General features: G+C 41.5%; 2 protein-coding genes across 2 annotated transcripts in view; both read left to right on the forward strand.

The window, feature by feature from the left end:
• On the forward strand, nucleotides 1-20,002 carry LOC146512891 (uncharacterized). The gene is made up of 12 exons (XM_085170653.1): nucleotides 1-472; nucleotides 1,156-2,012; nucleotides 2,148-2,328; nucleotides 2,954-3,093; nucleotides 9,223-9,788; nucleotides 9,913-10,186; nucleotides 10,298-10,493; nucleotides 11,647-11,831; nucleotides 12,600-12,695; nucleotides 13,025-13,189; nucleotides 15,170-15,263; nucleotides 16,914-20,002. The coding sequence occupies exons 2-12, from the start codon at nucleotides 1,190-1,192 to the stop codon at nucleotides 16,975-16,977; spliced, it is 2,784 nt and encodes a 927-aa protein (XP_085026779.1). The 5' UTR covers nucleotides 1-472; nucleotides 1,156-1,189; the 3' UTR covers nucleotides 16,978-20,002.
• Nucleotides 19,886-20,628, forward strand: part of nlrc3 (NLR family, CARD domain containing 3) — a 21,108-nt gene continuing 20,365 nt past the window's right edge. The window contains exon 1 of the mRNA XM_085170652.1: nucleotides 19,886-20,002. The gene's annotated coding sequence lies outside the window, so the exon portion shown is untranslated. The remainder of the gene's footprint in view (nucleotides 20,003-20,628) is intronic.

The raw sequence follows: 20,628 nt of genomic DNA on the forward strand, positions 1-20,628 counted from the left end.
CCCCTAGTTCACAGAGCGGGGTCAGGGGCCCCCTTCAGGTCTTTGAAGGCGTCTTTCACGGAAGATTATTAGGCTGCTTAGCGCTGCAGACAGTCAGTCAGACAGACAGACATATTTACAGCATTCACACACAGCTGCGGACTAATCTTTGTTTTCTTGTTTTTTCCTTCCTGCTAGCACTGCCTCTCTCTGTTTCTCTCTTTATTTCTTTTTTTTACTGGCGTTTTGTCCTCAGCTGCGACTGGCCTGAGCCTCCCTGGCAGGCATCATCCCCCTCAGTCAGTCTGACCGCCCACAGCACGGTGGTGTCGGAGGTGGGGGGAGAAAGTGCTGCTTTGTGAATGACGGGAGCGGCAGAGCACAGAAAACAAACTTTAGCAATATTTCCGACGGGGAAGTGATTTTACATCCACTCGAGAAGTTTGAGCTGCCGAACCAGCGACACCTGAACGAAGAGGACCGAGAAAAATCTGTAAGTCGCGACGCTTTTTAGGACCTTGTGTGGCAATGATAGAAATCAGATTGACAGCCTTTTTTTCTTCTTCTTCTTTTCGACGGAAAGATGCATGCATAGCAGCCTAACCGTGACCGGAATAACTGCAGTGAGATGGGAGATAATTTGGTGAAAGAATTTAACTCCACAGGCGTTTTTCCCCTCCTCTCTCCAACCAAGAAGAGTGACTGCCGTGCAATCTAATGTAGTCTCTTTAACACACATTTAAAAAAAAATAATTAAAAGCTAATGTTAAATACTTAAGCTTTAGATTGACTCAGAAATGGGATAAGTAAATAAGAAAGGAAGGCTGGGAAGGCTGATGCCTCTCTCGTATAGTTCAAACTATATGTGGCCGTTTAGTTTCTTAATCCCATTTATTCACTTGTGTGGCATTTCATCGTTTCACGCAAAGTTTCCTTCTGCTTGCCTCTGCGTTTCGCAACAATTCATGACTCATTCAGAAGACGTGCATTCCCACTGTCACCATGAACGAAAAAAAATACACTCATAGAGGACTCATTCATGATATTATGAGGCTTCTCCTCAAGTGGTGAACAACTGTGAAATGTCACTCAGTCTTATTAATACTCCTTAACTAAGTTTATTTCACTGAGGAATGCAACTGGTGGTCTCCCCCCCTTTTTTTTTTGTCTTTGCAGAAGCGTCCGAGCTGCTTCAGTGAAGCTGTGAACCATGGCGGTCGGTCTAGCCTGCGTTGCCTGTCTCTGCCTGGTGGCGATGGTTGGAGGTGACCCCTGCCTCATCATCAGCGAGATCAATGCTGACAACCCAAGACTGGACACCACTGAGTTCGTGGAGTTGTATCACACCAGCGGACAGCGGGCCCCGCTGGACGGGTACACCCTCGTGTTCTATAATGGAAACGGAAATATAGCCTACAAGGTGCTGGACCTCAAGGGCCACAGCACGGATGACAGAGGTTTCTTCTTGGTGGGCTCGGTGGACATGCTCCCCAAACCGGCCATCCTCCTGCCGCCAAACACAGTCCAGAACGGCCCGGACGCCATTGTCCTCTACCGCACACCTGCCGCTCGCTATAATGAGAAGATGAACGTCACGGCTGTTGGGTTAGTGGATGCCGTCGTCTACATGACCCGCCGTACTGGAGGTGCAGAGTTCCTCGCGGAGATGCTCACGCCCGGGGAGCCGGCTTTCGTCGAGGATGAAATGGCGCTCGAGGGGGACGAATCGATCGAAAGGTGCCTGCTGTCTGAAGATCGGTGGGGCTTTCAGGTGTCCTCACCCTCCCCTGGTCAGCGAAACAACTGCACCCCTCCTACTGCTCCGTTGACCATCCCTTTAATTACTGAGCTGAAGCTAGGCGGAGGGCAGGTGGAAGGGCTGGTGGAGCTGACGGAGGCTCCCTCTGCAGGTTCTCTGGTACTGGTAGTGTGGGATGGGAAAACAGACCGGGTCAGTGTCAGCGTGGACGTGGATGTGGACACCTCCAGGAACGGGTTGATCTCTGTAACCATAGAGAAGAGCTACATGAAAGGTCAGTGTGTACTGATCCGATGGCTTTCTTATAGTAGTTTAAGCTTATTGTTTGTGGGTCTAGGTTTCTTCTGCTTTTGTAGATTTAGGGTGTGCGTTGGTCATTTTTCATTCGTCTTTTCTTATGGCTTCTCAGGAGATGAGTCTGGGGCAGTGGCCATTTACAACGGAAAAGCTACAGACTTTCCTGTAGGCAGTCCACTGAGCCAGATACAGCCTCTAGATGCATTTGTGTATGCCGGACCCGGAAACAAGCCTAGTGCCAACCTCACAGAGACTCTCATACCGGGCAGGCAGCCGTATCAGCTCAGCAACAGGCAAGACTTGTTGACAGTTTAGTGTTTTTTCTCGATTTTAAGCTCAAAAGTAAAACTGTGGGGGGGGGAAAAAAAAGTATATATATATATATTTGTGTATCTGTGTGTGTGTATATTTTGACTGTCAGCAATGTTCTGTGGTTATTTTTGAGCCAGTAGTTTTGTTGTGCAACATGAGGCTGAGTCACTCAATGGAGGGGAGAGGGTCAGCTTGTGACCAGTGTTCCTCTTTTCTTCACTGTGTGGTCACAGCAGAGCTGTCGTGAAAAGTAGCCTTTGACTTGTGCTGATATTTGCACTTGAATTTGAACACTGCATTTCATTAACGCGTCCCTGATAAAAATATGACCGTGTTTTAGCTCTGTGTGGCTGTACTTAAGTGCTCTGAGCGGATGAATGTATGGTTTTCGTGGGAATTCTGACCTACAATCAAAGTTATCAAACTTTATGGAATTAATTAGCTCCAAATTCCAAATGACATTTTTCTAAAGCCAAAAATGTCTCAGCCTGATGGAAAAACTGCATTTAAAATTTAAGGTTTTATTATTGGGTAGCATCAAGAGTTAAATGTGTTTGCCCATAGTTCACTATGATTGCTCTCCATATGATTTCTTTATTTTGTCAGTTTGAGGGAGGGCGGCTTCTATCTCAGTCGCTGTGGTGTGGCTACCTGGGCCAGAGACCCTGGCATCTTCTGGGAGGCTCCACAAACTCCTGGGCTGCCCAACCAGTGCCCCTGGCCAAAAATCTGCCCTCACAGCAATGGTAAGTGTTTTGAATGCTTTCCAGGCATGCATGCACGTTTTTGGATTATTCTAATGGAAAATCTTAAGTGTCGATTATACTCCATTGCAGACACACAAAGCTGGAGTCCCGATTGCGATGTAGCAGTTCCTGTTATACTTCTTCGAAGTCCACTTTAGGTCTGCCACCTGTGGCGTGTGCATATTTGGTGTATTGAAATGCAAACTCTCAGCGGCGTCTCAAAAATAGGCAGACACGCGTACGTCCACATGGATGCTTGTGCTTACGGTATGATGGTGAAATTTACATCACTCAGACCGGAGTAAGTTCTCAGATGTAAGAGGGTTTAAAATATAACAGCAGAGGCTTTAATTTACTCGATTTCTAACCAGTATTGAACACAGATTGTTGCTGGGTCTACAAATTCAAAATAAAACTATGTAAAAGAAGGCGAACAAAATCTAGAAAACACAGCTCCCATTTAAGTTGGACTAAGGGAAAGTTGAAAACTGACCTGAGACTGGTTTTGGAAATCACACATACCGCATCCTCTTAGCTAAAGAGAAGGAAGAAGACTATCCTGGTTGTTGTCAGTACACAGTTCAAAGGCCAGCCTGTGTGATGGTATCTGGGTGCATCAGAGCACATGGCACCATTAATGCTGAGTGATGCAATAGGGTAAATAAGCATTTGATCCCCCGTTGAATTTGCAAGTTTCCTCACCTTCCAAGAAATGTCCAGTCTCATTTTTTATGGTTGTTTCATTTTAACCTCTTAAGCCCCAACGCCCCCTGATACGGGGGCAAAAAGCAGGAGATCAGGTAGGCTTGGGGCTTAAGAGGTTAATGGAGAGAAACAGAATATCAACCAAAAATCCAGAAAAAACACATTAGATAAAACTTATAAATAGATTTGCATGTTGTTGAGTGACATAAGTATTTAATCCCCTAAAACCCAGCCAGAATTCTGGCTCGAACAGATTAATTACAATCAATCAATCAATTACAGATACTCCTGATCTAAGCTCCTTATGTGTATAAAGGTCACCTGTCCACAGAATCAATTTCTTCCACCATGGGTAAGAACCAAAGGATGTCAGGGACAATACTGTCAACTTGCACAAGGCTGGAATGAGCTACAAGACCTTCAGGAAGAAGCTTTGTAAGAAGAACTGTTGGTGCGATTATTCAGAAATGGATGAAATGTCCATCAGTCGCCCTCAGTCTGGAGCTCAATGCAAGATTTTGCCTCATTGGGTGATGATGACTGTTAGAAAGTTGGTGGATCATCCCAAAACGACAAGGGAGGAGCTTAGTTAGAGATCTTGAAGGCAGCCGGGACCACAGCCACCAAGAACACAAATGCAATCCATTACGCTGAAATGAATTGAAATCTTTCAGCACCTGCGAGGTTCCCCTGCTCAAGTAGGCAGATGTACAGGCCCGTGTTAAGTTTACCAGTTAACATCTATATGATTAACTGAAGTCTTGGCAGAAAGTTTTGTGGTCAGATGAAGCCAAAATCAAGCATCAACTCCATCCGCCGTGATTGGAGGAAGATAAATGCTGAATATGACCCAAAGAGCACCACAGTCAACAGTTATGGTTGGGGCTGTTTTTCACAATGGACCATGTGCAATAAAATCTTAGACAATAAGCTTCCAGACCCAAAATATACCAGCACCAAAGGATTGGCTAAAGAAGCACATTAACCTCCTAAGACCCGAACTCTTCCACGGGATGCATTTTTAATTTCTCTTTGATATTTGGGCTGATTGGGACCTGATGAATGTAAAAACAAACAATTACCAGATTTTTTTTTTTTTTTTTTACCTAATTTTTGTTTCTAAGAAAAATGAGAGCCACATATGAGGATATTCATTGAAAATTTCGATGGAACAGTAGCAGTATAATGTCCCCGTAAGTGGATATCAGGTCCTTGTAGAGCAAAATTGAGGTTTTTGGTCTAAATAACCCAAAATGTGATGTCCACATATGTGGACGCCAGGTCCTAGGAGGTTAAGGTTAGTGACTTGGCCAGTGTTCAAGCCTCAGTCTTTTAGAAAATCTGCGGAGGGAGCTGAAACTTTGAGTTTCCGAGTGGGAACCAAAAAACCTAAAGGATTTAGAGTTTCTCTGAAGAGGAGTGAACTACAGGAAATGTCTTAGCGCTGTGCTGCCAACAAGGATTTCTCCACCAAGTACTTAGTCATGCTTTGCTTGTATGAAAGTGAAAGTATTTATTTCACTCAGTGACATGGAAATCAATTTATAACTTTTGTTATACTTTTTTTCTTTATATTTGGTTGATATTCTCTTTCTGTCCATTATGATTAAACAGGCCATAAAAATTTTAGTTAATTTCTTTGTGAGTGAGCAAACTTACAAATTCATCATAACGTGGAATAATTATTTTCCCCATCGTTTATAGCCTGCAGGTTTTAAACTGCCAAACTAAGAAGACTTATTTTCAGGTAAAGGCCTGATGCCACCAAACCACATTTTGCACATATTCCAACAACATGACTCCAGTTGCTAAACTGCGCTGGTTGGTCCAGACCTTAGTGCGTCGTGAAACAATAACATGACAAAAGAAACAAGGTTGGATTCATGGTGTATCAAAATCCACGAGTCATAAATAGTAGAACAGACATGTGAATGTATTTTTGAGAGAAGACTTTTCTGTGTAGTAAATAATGCAGCTGGCTAAAAATGCTTCATCCTGCTGCTCACCCACCAAGTTTTTGTGGTGCCTTGGTGTGTGGTATTGTGAGGATTTGCCAGTCTCTTCACGCGACGAGTCGTCACATGCACCATCCCAACACAACTGGCAGGAAGGATATTGGTTGGCAGCTTTGATTCCAACAGATGGGAGTGATGCAAGAAGACGTATTGCCATAATAAAAAAACATCCAATGAGTGTCCGTGGGAAAATCTGTGTGAGCTGTTTGCAGGGAAAGACAGTTTTTGATTGTTGAATTCTTTGGCACGTGTAACATAAGGAGCTACATGCATAGGCATGCAATCATGGATGCTTTCAAATTGATTTTTTTTCCTTTTCATCTCGTCGCAGGAATTTTCCCAAGGAGACGATGAATTTGGTTATTCAGAATTTGCGTGCTGTTAGAGTTGTGACCAGACGTTGATGCAAACGTTGAAATATTATGTTGTTTAGATAAAACTGGAAATGAAAGATTTTATGTAGATCATGTGATTAGAGGGAAAGCTCAGGAGAAGCTGGAGGTTTATTAGCTCGTCTTACGTCCCAAGACAATAACCTAAAGCTCGAAGTGGGATAGTTGAGCATATGTGGCTCAATCATTTCTGATTCTCATGTTTTGTCGTGCCAACATGTGCCTTTGATTAGCCTTTATGCATGTTTTTGCAGCAGGGTTGGTTTAAAAAAAAATCTATCAGTTTGTCTGTCATTTATTGTATGTTTTAATTATTATTTTACTTGTTTTATTTTTATATTTTATTGTTATTTTAGTTTAGTTTAGTTTAGCTTTATTTGTATTTTCAGTTATTTTTTTATTATTAAATATTTTTTGTTAAATAAAGGTTATAAGAAAATGGAAAATTGAATGTCCGCTTCACAGGCTATACATAAAACCAAAAAAACTAAATGTCCCACTATTTATAGGAGAGAATCCTTTAATAAAAAAAAGGTTACTGCTCACAAAGTAAACAATGCAAGAGTTTTGTCTGTGCAGCTGTTATGTATTTACTTAATTATGACCATGGTGATTCTTCCTCAGGCAGAGATTTGGGTTGTTTATCCTCTGTGACAGTGTGTGGGAACCGCACAACGCCCGCCACTTTGCACATGCTCTGTGTGGTGGTGGCTGCCTAACAAATGCGTTGCCTGGGCATGCCTTCACAACCGTTAGGATCAAACAAATAAGAAAGAGCTTTCAAGGCGTTTGTAATTAGTGAGGTCGCAATAATGATAAAAAATCAAATCCATTTCTTTAAGGCCCCAAAATAATTTCAGTTAATCGCTGCTAAAAAAAGACAGAAAAGTTGCTGAAGTACTCAAATTACCAAGTGAATATGAAAGCAGTCACACTATGTGTGGTGGATGATTTTTTTTTTCTTTTTTTGGGGGGGGGGAGATAAGTGGTCAATTTGTTTCCAGTTAAGAGTTAAAGTTAGAGCTGTAGCCAGTTTGATTGACAGGCATGCAATCATGGCCATGTGGGCATGTGACCTCACCTCATAAGTCACTGAACTGATCATCTCTATTGTGCTGTTGCTGCCTTTTGTAGCGTTTTTATGTACTTACCTGTCAAATATTATGGCTCGCTGTGTGGTACATCCACATGGAACTTGCTAGCATTAGCTAATAACTTAGCAGTGCGTGTCCTCATCCAAATATGGTCAATTCTGGCTTAAAAACAAACAAAACAAAAAACCCTCTCATGCTGTCAACAAAACATTGAGGCTTAAAAATCCAAATTTCAGAAACTAGTAGGTGGTAGTAGTAGTAGCCTCATGAAGGCTGGGTCCATGAGCTGTAAATGTAGTGCATGAATATTTTTCCACAATAACATATCACTAAACTGTAAACCACAACAAATCAGAAAGTGACACATCCAAGAAGTTTAATTAGATGTACACACGTAATCAGACTTTGCAGGAAAGTCATGACTGTTATAATGATCAGCAACCTTGTGCTTTTTCCATTGTTTGCTGTCATTGGTCAGAGTTCAGTGAGGTGTTTGTATTTCTGCATTGTGAACTTCCAACCTTCTCAGCGAAGGTCTTTAAGTTGGTTTTAGGGTAAATTAGGTGTTTACATATGATGATTAGTAAGGCAATGAAGATATGAGTTGGTTTTATGGGATATGGCTGTTTATTCTATAGTGGTGGAGCTGATGGAGGGTTTTGTAGCCCCGAGCAGTGTTCTCATTGAGCACCCAGATGGCCAGTGGGAAGAAGCTTCTCTTGAGCCTATCCATGTGCATCTCCGGGCTAAAGTAGAGCTTTCCTAAAACAGGCAGCTATCCCGGTGTTTGGGGAAATATGGTCTTCATTAATAAATGATACTGTGTCAGTCTTATTAAGGATGTAGTGCTATAAAAATTCATGTTTCGGTACTTCATTGCAGAAGTCACAGTTTGGGACAAATGCAGATATTTTCAGTTTCAGTGTTCTGTTGCATCCCTAAATGATAACCCACTGCATAAATATTGCATGCCACACATACACACACACACACACAAAAGATCAGCTATCATACTTGTTTTTAAGTTTACATACAAACGTGTTAAACCCAAACATCACATCAGAATCATCTTTCGCTGCTCATGTAAAAAATATCAATAGAATCTCTCATCTCAAAACAATCAAATATTTTCAGACTGCATAACCTATTTTATCACGTTGGAAACCATTTGTGTGTATTATGTAACACTGGCTGTCATTTAGGTATTAATAGATTGTAGATTAGGTCTTATTAGCGACTGTTGCAGTAAGCGGTGTAGAAAATGGAGTGACTATAAATCTTGCGACTGATATATAATAGTCATTAAAAAAGAAATGTTTGTGTTTTGAATAGAATTTTTATAATTCAGTATCCTAATATAAGCATGTACAAGATTTTGAAGACTTTATAAGATATGCTCTGAATGTGATGCCAACAGTTACCTGTCCAGGTCTGCTGTTGAGGGAATTCCTCTTCATTTGTGGATGAGTGAACTCTGAAGCTGTGCAGTGTGTCTGAAGCTGATGAACACATCAATTATTAAATGCATAATAAATATGTTAAGGACTTCCTTACATGTGTTTCCATTGTGCTCTGAGGTGCAATCATCTATTTAAGACATTTCATATGTTTTATCTGGAATATTTTTAACATTGCTCCGTAGTATTTTCCTTCTGAAGCAGCTGTGATCAGCTTATGTTTCCATTAAGGTTGTTCAGCCCTATGACAAATCAAACCATCTTGAATATGATGACAAACTTGATCATGAGATCACTAGTAGTAGAGGTGACATCATAATTACTTTTACCACGGTGGTATGTTTCATGATTGCGCTGTATGTGGGAGTTTAAGAGGGGACATTGTCAGCTGTAGGAAAACATCACCTTGTTGCTGAGCTGCAGTGGCCTAATAAATCCCTAATAAATTCCTCCTTTTATGCTCCAGTGGTTCCAGGAGGCACAGACTCGCCGCCTCACCTCCCACCCTGGGGCAACACTGACTTCCTGATCAACGAGCTGAACACTGATACACCCGGCGCAGCTGAGGACGGAGAGTACATCGAGCTGTGGCACCCATCAGGCCGCCGAGTCTCCTTGCAGGACATCTGGATACTGCTCTTCAGTGCGCACAATAACAAACCGTACAGGGAGATCAGCCTGAGCGGACACTTCACCACCTCCAAAGGGTATTTTCTGCTGGGCAGCGACAGGTTGGTGCCAGCCCCATCGCTGCGCCTGCCTCCCAACACCATCCAGAACGGACCAGATGCTGTGGCGCTGTATCGCAGCCCCTTCGGCCCACCGTCGGCCACACAGAGGGGGATTCCTACTAAAGGCCTGCTGGATGCTGTGGTTTATCGACAGAGAGGGTCAGACAGGGAGGCACAGGAGCTGAGTAAAGCTCTGACTCCAGGACAGCTGCCACTGCTGGAGGACCCGGAGGTTCTGCCTGGTGATGAGGCCCTTAGCCGTTGTAGAGGCCTTTACCCCTATGACCTGTCTGCTTTTTCAGTGAGTATTAACACTTCAGACAATAAAGCACTAAGTCAGGATTGGGTGGTTTATTATCTTTTCTGTTTTGTCACAGACATTTTTGAAGTTAATAAAGGTCTGCGTCTTGTGTCATCCCGTGTAGGTGGCTCCACCAACCCCTCTGAGGGAAAACAGCTGCCCTCGCCCTCCTCCTGCCCCTGAGGGTGTGGTTATCAGTGAGGTGGCTAGCAACCACTGGACCAATCACAGCCAGCAGCGGGCCTTTGTGGAGCTTCACGGGCCACCTATGACAGATCTGCAGGGCCTGGTACTCTCTGTGTTTGACCAGGAGCGTAGTGGGACCGTCATTGCCCTTCCCTTGACCGGATCTATTGACCGGGACGGATTTTACATCATTGGAAATGTCACCGGTGCAGGTGAGAGCAATTGAAGATTTTCTTTCTTAAAACCAACCAAATCTATTTGCCTCTTTGACTCGCCTCACTTTTTTTTTGTCTGTAACCGGTTCACCTTCTCTCTCTGCATAGATCAGACCTTCCCAGAGGGCTCCACAATTCCCGGGCGAGGAGCTGTAGTCCTGTGCTACGACCTATTCAGCATCTGCAGAGCTGGAACCGCTCTGACCAACTCCAGCCTCAGAGATGTGCTTGTGTTCAGTGAGAACCGGCAACTGCTGTCCTCTCTGTCCACCACCAGGGGGAGACAAGTAATGCCAGCTCTCAGGTACACACACATGACTCAACACATGAATCACACACTTTATAATTAACGATGCCGCTCAAAACCACAGCTTTGTAGAGATATTTCAAGACTTTGTCATTAATACAAAAGATGTCCTTATTCACAGGAAAAAAGATCCAAAGAACATAAAACAACACATTTAAACACAGAAAGTAACCATTTATTTAGCCTTTTCATACGTTTTAAGTAGGCATAGCTGCCTCCATTACTTACTATACAAATATAACTCAGTGAAATATAACCATAGAAACCTGTAGCAAAAATGTTTCCTAATCACAGCAAATGCCATATTTGATTAATCAAAGTCTGTCAGACTTGGCACATGTCTATGATTTGATCAAAAAAACACATTTCAAACATGCGTCACTTCAGGTAATTGGAGCTTGGAAGTGAAAGTAGAAAAAAAAATTTCTCCAGGTGGTGGTAAAAGGTTCAATCAGGAACAAACAGCTGGAGGCGTGTGTGTGTTTGTGTGTGTGTGTGTTTGTGCTGAACTGTGGAGTTCGGCTCATATTCTATCAGCACAGATTTGGAGAACAAGAGGAATGACTGCCAAATGCAAACAGACATTTGAGACTATACTGTCTATGTTTAAAGGCTACACCATTCGACCATACAGCAAAGTAATAGTTGTTTTTATTAAGAATTTTATTTTGGGGGGCTTAATTTTTTTTACACTTTCTGGAAAAGATTGGCCTGATGGACAAGTGCAGAGATCAACAGAGGTCAGGGTCCAAGAGGCATAGCAGAGTGTCTCTGAGACAAGACAATTGATGAAAAGATTGATAAGCGTCTGAAGTAATGCACACTATAGTGCAAGTCTTGAGCCACCCCACATATCTATATATAATTTTTTTCCAAGTGCACTTGAGCAGTGGCTCTCCAGGCTTTCCGAATGTTTTCCAAAGTTTTTCTTTGCTTGGCTGCTTTTTCACTCACTTTCAGCCAAGTCAATAAAACTGACTATTTTCTAAGAAACAGTTTTTTGTTAAGCTGTTTAACACTGACTGAGTCAGACAAGCATTTAAAAATGTACCTAATGCACCTTTGGCATTTTGAGGAATGTTTGTTCAAATTACTGTCAGTATGTGTACCATTCAAAATCACTGTACTCAAACATACGCTGTACGTGCAGGTCAGTGGAAGATGGTCCCGTCACACTTAGCCGGTGTTCATGCTGTGAGGTGAGGAGCCCCTCATCCTGGACCACCTCGTCTGCCACACCTCACAGCACCAACCTCTGTCCTAGCTCCACCTTCTCAAGTCAGATTGATCTTTGCCTCGGACCGCTGTCCACTGACTTGCAAGAGCAGGTGGGAGGTAAGGCATCTTAAAATGAACGTTTATAAAAGTTTAAAAAATGTTACAGGATATGGAAACTTACATGGAAGTGCCTTATACCTGCATTCTTTCTGACTGCCAGCAGAAGGCAACTCCTGTGTTTGCAAAAAGAAGTCCAAATTTATGAAGAAATGGAAAAACAGTCTGATTTCTCATTTTTGACATTATCAGACATTATTTTCGTGGTAAATTTTATGTTAGTTTGTGCTCATTTTTAGCTTCATTGAACACAATTTAATGCCCATTTTATTTCGTTTGTCAGATTCATCCCTTGCTCCTGGCGTCCGGCTTAAAAATAAATAAATAAATAAATAAAATCAAGATGACAATAACCTAAATGGTAGTCTGTAAACTAATGGATGATGACATGGTGGCTCGTGTGGTATTTTATGTATAATTTTAATATACAGATTTATATAGATTTATATAGCGCTTTTCAAGGCACCCAAAGCGCTTTACAATTCATTCACTCTCACATTCACACACTGGTGGAGGCAGCTACAGTTGTAGCCACAGCTGCCCTGGGGCAGACTGACAGAAGCGAGGCTGCCATATCGCGCCATCGGCCCCTCTGGCCAGCACCAGTAGGCGGTAGGGTGAAGTGTCTTGCCCAAGGACACAACGACCAGGACAGAGAGCCCGGGGATAATTTTACAGTTTCAGAGATGCATTGCTTTTGTTTGTTGTGGGGTTTTTTTGGTCTCATTATAACGCAGTAACTAAGAGCTCACACTCTGTTTTTCACAGACTGCAGTGGTCTTATCCAGGGGAAGGGGGTCTCTGAGGTGGCAGACTACTTAGAGCAGCGATGTCATTGTGGCATTTCTGCTCTGTATCTCCAAGGTGAGCCACTTATCCACAAAACCAACCACATTAGGCTCATATTCAATGAAAGACTGTAGTAGCTCATCCCTGTTCTTTGAAACAGCTCTAGAAACCTATAGTTGGAGAATGAAATCATTAGGAGATAGGCGGGCTCAGGTGTGGCTTGTTTCCTTTCATCATCATGCCCCATGTCCCTCATAAACACTGAAAAACCGCCACAAATGCTGCTGTTCAATAGTAAGCTCCAACCTCCCAGTTTTACAGAGTCTATATGTATACAAAAAAATGCACATCCTGAGCAATTTTTTGTAGAAGGTGAAAAATTTGTCTATCTGTTCTTGTTCAAGGGGCAAACGTTTCTTGTGTGTCTGGCTGGCTGCGAGTTTGGGGGAGCATTCAGGCTCTGTCGGCCCATCAGAGGGCCCTGATCATCCAGACATCGCATATGAACCTGTCGTCCACCCAGGGAGACGTCTGCTCCTCCCCCACTACCGGTCGTTACACAAGCACATGTAAGAATGACCTTGTAGCAGTTCAGCATAATTGTTTCAAAAAGATTAGCTACAGCAATCAGTCAGGACCCTGTAGTCTGCAGTGAAGTGCCCAATTTAGCGGGAAATCAGCAGGAAATCTGCATCATAACCCACCTAGTTACCTGACGTCCGCCTCCCGAGAAGTGGAACTGGCTGGCACATACCACACGGTAATTAGCATGTAATGCAGCACACATAAGCATAAACGTCATCGACTACTTTGGTAGGCTATGTAAGAAATACGAAGCCTTAATCAGGCATAAGTCTATACTTCTAAATTTGGTTCTTCGGATCCCAAATTTCACTGCATGAAATCAAAGAAATTTCTTGTGTCTCCACTTGTTTTAAAAGGTAATCGTGGCATGACCTGTCTGATGTAAGACAGAATTTGCCTCTTTGAAAACAAAAATAAAGCAAGGGAAAATCTGTCAAATGTAAAATAGTGGAAAATGTAAAATCTGGAGAGCAACCAGCTGCCACGAAGTCTGAAAGTACTTAAAGTAATCATTACGAGCCTAAGTGTTAACTGCCATCCTGATACTATGTTTAATTACATACAGTTCATTTTTAAAGTACTGTGCTGCCACACTTTACATCCTGGCTTTTATTGTGAACCAGTCGCAAGAAATGTGACAGCTGGTGATTGCTCATCAGAAAGTTATCTTAAAAAAAAGTGGAACTGGTAATTTTTAGATTAGAAATGCTGCAGCAGGCTGATTACCTAACTTTACTAGGTCTTGCTCTCTGCGGGAAATTATTAGATAGTATATGCAGCATATAATTGATCATGCATGATTTATAAAGGTGAAATACTGAAGGACCTCCCTAATTAGAATGAAATCTGACCTGTATTTACCCGTAGTAACAAAAAGGAAATGAGAAAGTAACTTCTTATTATGTTATATTTATATTAATAATAAGTTCTTCTGTTAGTTTAAATGTTGGAACATTATGCACATTTTTTATAGTAGGTACACACTTTTTACAGTGGTTTAAACAAGAGTATTTTAAAAAGTTCAACATAAGAAGTAAAAGACCCTGGTTTAGATTCAACACAGCAACATTTAAGCCCAAATATGTAATTATCAATCAAGTAAAGGGTCTTGTGCCTGTGAATTTTGGCAGCGTAAGGAACGATTTATAAAGAACTGATCCCACATACAAATACAAATACATGACTAATAGTACAAAGTGAAAATAGACTGAGGAGAAAATAATTTGCTGTTAATTAAAAACTCTCCACAAGACAGTTGGAGTTTCTGTTTCACTGCCGTATGAAGTATTTCTCGGCTCAGTGTTGCTTGGACTCCTTCTGCTTTGTATTGTGTTCTGTGACCCAGAAAGCTGTGTTTTGCAAAAAGAGATGAGGTTTCTATGCATCAAAATATCTAAATAAAACAAATTCTGTTGCACTTTTAAATTTCCTTCCTAATGTTTAAAATGCTGTTATTCTTCGCTTACATTTTCAGAAATTGTATGTTATAGCCTTTTAGGTCTGGCCGAAACACAGCAGGACCATAACATCAACCTTCCCAAAGTTCCAAACAGCCACAGAAACAACTTGTTAGAAATGTTAAAATATTTTGTTTGCTTTAGAGATTTATAGAAGTGTAGGAGTTGGAATGAGAATCGGGGCTAGCAGTGGGCAAAACAAATGAATCTGTAAAGTATTATAAGCTAACCAAAGAGCACCAAACAAATCAAACAAATTGCCTCCTTATCTAACATAAGCATGAGAAAACCTTGTCATAGCAAATAGCAGCTCACCCCCTCAAACACCTTCAGACTGGCAAGAGCTGCAGGTGAACACAGGTGTGGCTGGTTGGAACGTGGGAAAGGCGAATGAACCACCTGTCCAGGGCGATGGCTGCGTTGGCTTTTTGCTGCATGTAGGAGGTTGAATGTTACAACACCAATCACGACCAGGACAGTGTAACTTACCTTTGCTCTTCTTTTTAGCATCTGCCCTGGGGTTACAGATAGGGCTGATAGTAGCTGTGATCCTGGTGCTGGGACTAGGAGCTGCTCTGGTCACGTATTTCTACAGGAGGAGGTGAGATCTCCTGCATCATCTCCCCCTTTCATACTACATATGAATGTAGATTATAGACATTTTTAAATATCTTATCACAATATGGCTAAAGCCTTTTATGGATGTATTTGCTATATAAATCTTTTCAGAAATGTGTGTAATCGTTTTGATTTGTAGTGATTAAAATATGTGTGACAGAGTTCACTACACCACAATGGGCACTGCTCATTTAGCCAAGACCACGTGTCCAAGTTATAATCCAGCCTTGAGCTCTGACTTTTGGGTGTACGCTTCCAGCTGTGAAAGATTGAGTAAATAACAGTTCTAGTCAGAAGTTTACATGTACTGACTGGTTTTGGAACAGATAAAGCAGGCTAACAGGAAGCTGCTGGAACGGCCTTTCCAAAGTCCTGACCTCAAACCTGTTGAAAATCTGTGGACTACTCTTACAAGCCGGGTCTGTGCCAGGAAACCAACCAACCGATTTAAATGAACTTTGACCACACTTCTTGGCAGAATTGGTAAATACATAGCCAGAATTATAAGAGAGGCATCTGGCCGAAGTGCTAACAGACATTTAAAAAAATATTAGTTGGTGTCTGTGTTTATCTTTGAGCCTCTATGTATTAGAGGCAGATTAGAGAAAATCCAAAATAAATTCAAACTTGTGCTTCCACTTCTTGTTTATTAAAGTAATTAAACACAACCACTGCACCATGGAGAAAGAGCAATTTAAAGAAATCATTAAAGCCCCAAATTACCATGAAGTTCCTGCTCATCTGAGTGTCTGTAAACGTCTTCTGTAACTATTTATAAAAACTGACCGTCTTCCTGTCAGCACTACTTGTGAAGTTCCATGACTGTTGCTGATTAGATTACATTGAACTCTTTTTAGCCACTTGCATGCATGTGTTTCAATTTAGCTGCAGACCTCAAACTTGCACAGAGTTTGCACAATGTTGCCTGATGAGCTGACCTGAGTTTCATTTTGAGGATTACGGTTAGTAACGAGAGCTACAAGCCAGACACCAGATAACAGTGTCTAACCCAGGAGCATGCTTTGTTTTTTGTTTTTTGGGTGTGTGTGTGTCTCTGTAATAATATTGATCAGGATACAGTTCCTTTGAGTTATGGTACCTGACATATCCTCATCTTTTTTGTGAAACCTTCATTCACTCACTTCCCATCCTGCTTAAAAGAACTGGGTTTCTGCATGCAGTGCGCATGGAGGAAGACTAACTGATTATCAAAAATGAATAACTACCACAGGGAGGAAGTAAAACTCACAGCACTATATAAAGACCAGTGATTTTAAAAAAAAGTCAGGAAATGACTTCACAGAAATCCATTACTCTGCGACTTTCTCCTCTAAATGAAATTCATGAGCTAAGGGGTCACCGTTGGGACTAGCAGGAGTGCTGGAGTCCTACAACTTTCTGATCACACATATGCGTTATGCGTTATTAGAGGTATATTTAGTGTATCAAAGAGCGAAACAACACAAGAGCAGATTTAAGGTTCAAACACCCACATTTTCAGGTTTATGAATTGCAGAATTAAGGTGAAAACCCTTCAGTATGTCTTCTTCAGCTACATCTAAAAGACACTTTTTGTCAGCTGTTTAAAAAATAAAAGTTTTACATTTTGTAACGCTGCCGTGTGCTTTCCCAGGCGTCCTCTGGACTATTACACCATGGAACTGAGTGAGCACGGGGAGGGACTGTCTGATCTATAATCCAGGCTTTGGGCCAGCAGCTTTTTGCATGTGGCAGTGGCCACGTGCAGGGGAGGACTTCAGCAGAGAGAGAGAGCTACTGTGGGTAATCAAAGGGTTAATTTGACCTGTGGGTAACTAAATGTGCGGCTGTTGTGAAACAAACGCCACAAAGTGTCCTTCTGTCAAAATGACTTGTAATTGTTAACTATGTGGTTGCATCCAGTGTGTGCGTGACATGACATTTTATAGCTTCAGTGACATGAAATTAGGCAACCAGTGTGCTGCGTTTTAAAAGTCATAACATTCTTCTTCTTCTTCTTTTTCCTAAGAATCGATGTGCAACCTTTGCCTGTGAACAGTGCTGGTTACTACTTTTAAAAGAAAGGAAGATATAAGAAAGGGATTTATTTTTAAGTACTTGAGTCCTAAATTGTTTTTCTTTTATTGAGTCGTTACTCGTTGCTATGAATGAAGCTTTTAAATTAAGACATTTAAAACAACAATGCTTCTGATTTCTGCAGGAATGCCTGCTGGCACTAAAGTGTTTTTAACACCAGGCTGTATAACAAGATTACATTCTGTTCATGTCTTATGTTTTTGACTTCCTGCCTTGTTTTTCTGCTCTATATTTTGATAGATGACTTTGAACTGTAGTCAAAGGGCCTGATTGCCCTTTAAATGTGAATGTCTCTAACCTGTAATGAGTGTCTGTAACCACTTTTGTACTCTTGGTCAAAGAAAACTGTTTACAGTGTCTCGTTTTTGAAAATTAGAAGAAGGGATTGTGCGAGACGTATGAAGTAATTCCTTAAATGGGGAGAATTTGTTTATAAGAGATGAAATATTGCTTATTCTGTGTTTCGCTTGTGTTCTTAGTGGCTCGGAAACCGCTCTTGTGCCTTTGCCCGGTGTTTCGTTTGATCAGTTGTTTCTCCACTTAATAGAGGGGACAGCACAAGTTAGCCATAAGTGTCAGTACTACAAATATGACGTCGATATTCTCAGGGGGGGAAGACATTCTTAGCAGTCTGAAATGATAAGTTATTGCAGGGATGCGGAGAGAATTTTATCAGTTGAGTTAGTTTGAGTTCACTTTTAATAGATTATAAATATCAGACCTAAAATCGTCAAAATTGCCAAGATAATGTGCCATGAATGAGCATGTGTATGCTGTTTTTGATAGTGTTGATGTGCTGTTTGCCTCTTTGTGTTGCTTTTCTCATCAATGAAATGACCCCACCCCCACCTCCCTGTACCTTTCTCGTCAACTCTAATCTCACAGTAACATTTCTTAATACAACCATGTAAAGCTACATCAGTCCTGTCAAATAGGATTTCAGTCAGGGCCACTATAGTTAAAAGAAAACCTTATTTTTTATGTAGCTCTAGATAAGCTTGTAAATAAGTGGAAAGCCAGAGCTGGGGAGAGCAGCAGCAAGATCTGCGTCAGAAACGGCATGAAGAAGGAGGAGCTGTGGGTGGAGGTTTGCACATGCAACGGCAAGTGTATGAAGGCTAAAGCAGCTTGAGTAGCGTGGCCTAAGTGAGACTGGATGCACAGAACGGTATCAGCTGTGCCATCAGCTGACGTGACGTGGGCTCTCGTCGAGATCAGATGTGAGGCCGAGCTAGACTTCGTGGGCTACTGTGCTTGATTTATTTTAGAGATGCGCTGCTGCTTTCATGCAACTTCTTTTCTTTTACGTCAATTTAGCCAAGTCAAGGCAATTAAATTTTTTTTGTTTGTTTTTTTTAAGCGTTCGCAGTGATTTAGTGGTGTGGCGTTCCACCTTGTAATGCCTGTTAAATGTCTTTTCTGGTATATTTTAGGTTTTTGTGAAACGCAGTGCATGTTGATAGGTTAGAAAATGAAAAGACAGGATGAAGAAGTTGCTCTTCAAGATTACAGATTATACACGGACATGCAAATGAGCTCGCCGCCGAGTGCAACTTTGATGTCTCTAACCTAAAATAAACTATTGTGAGAAAATGGCTCATGCAACACTACTGCGTGTCCGCTTCTTGCTTTATAAACCTGAGCTGACTCATTCACAGATTCGGGTTTTTGCAGTATTCAAAGTCTAACAAAACTAGGAGTGAAAACAGAAGCGTGCGAATGTGACTGAGCACTAAAACGGTGTGTACACGCAGCAAGTACTCTCAGAACTTTACACAACAAACAACATGTCACAAAAAAACACTGGAAAAGTTAAAAAAATAAAAAACTTTGTATCATCTGCATGCACAAGTCATGAATTACAATATGTTTCTCTTTTTTTTTCTTTTTTTTTAATGGTTTATTTTTCATGTTTTTCCTCAAATGTTTTGCACATTTATTTGAAAAAAGAAGTCAATAAATTTGAAATATGTGCAGTTGTGTTTCGGCAGTCTTTTTTTAGTACAACGTGACAGCCTGAAATAACATGAATTAATATAATCTTGATTGCAGATGTTCCTACACTTATGTATGAACACAGCAGGTGCTGTTAGTTACTCATATTTACAGCATGTTTACTGTTTATCACCTTGCTCTGTTACTGCCTGACATGTTAGTGACCTGAAGCTCTTTGTACTTCCTCCTATTGACCCTTGATATGTCGTGTCAGCCCCTCTGCCTGTGGTTTGACAGCATCTGCACAGTCGATGGAGAGACGAGGCCTACAGTGCGGTTTTCAGGTTTTGGAGAGCGTGACTTCGTCTGCACACACAGGAAGCAGTTACTCTTTCTCTCTTTCTTATTGTCACTGTTCAACCTGCCAACCACAGTGCAAAAATGCAGATGAGGCACCGGAAAGGAGGTGCAGCACGAAGCGAATCTCCAGCAGCAGATTTTAGACCTACTTCAGCTGCTGTGTGTTTGAGGCTCACTTCACTCGCCTGCCAACTTAAAGTTGTATTATAATCTTTAAAGATTCGTCAAATTTGCACTTCTACTCTTCAGATATGTGCTTTCTGTGATAATCATGTGGCTACTTTATGAGACCGCGGTAAAGGAAGCATCTTTCATCCTTTGAAACGTTCAGACAACCTCCTCTAACCCATGGTGAGTCACTCGAGTTTTCCTACTTTCTTTGCTACAGAGTGTCTGACTTCATGCCTTCAGCAGCTTAAAGAGTCGTAAACGTTACTTTTCCATCATGGCTTTGAGTCAGCATCAGCTCCTGCAAGTGAAAATAGAGTATGCGTAATCTTAACAGGCTTTCACTTACTTTTACTTACTTTACTATACATATACTGATACATTTCCAGCAAACACTCATATTCCTGGGTTTTAATTCTTGCTGTGTAATGCTGGCATTCTTGAATCAGCACATTGTGCTACTGTAATGTGTGTTTTTGCTGCTGCTACCAAATACCGTAGTTTGGAAGATTTCATACTGTCTGAGTCTCCTAATGATCTTTACTGACTTATCTGTGCTGGATGGCCTTTTAACAGTGACGTGTACTTTATTTTGTATACAACATAGTTCCAAAATATCACATGTAGGACCTTCTTATGAGGCTGCTAAGGATATAAATTTTTACTCTGGCTACTAAAACTGCGTCTTCCTTTTAGAGACATGATGCAATGAGCAACAAACCACACAGGAAAACATTTGCAGTTTCCCGTTTTCTCGGCACAACCTCAAACAAAACTTGAATTTTTGTTTGCACTACTTTCACTCCGCT

This window comes from Neolamprologus multifasciatus, chromosome 8, assembly GCF_963576455.1.
Source record: "Neolamprologus multifasciatus chromosome 8, fNeoMul1.2, whole genome shotgun sequence".
Taxonomy (NCBI): Eukaryota; Metazoa; Chordata; class Actinopteri; order Cichliformes; family Cichlidae; genus Neolamprologus; species Neolamprologus multifasciatus.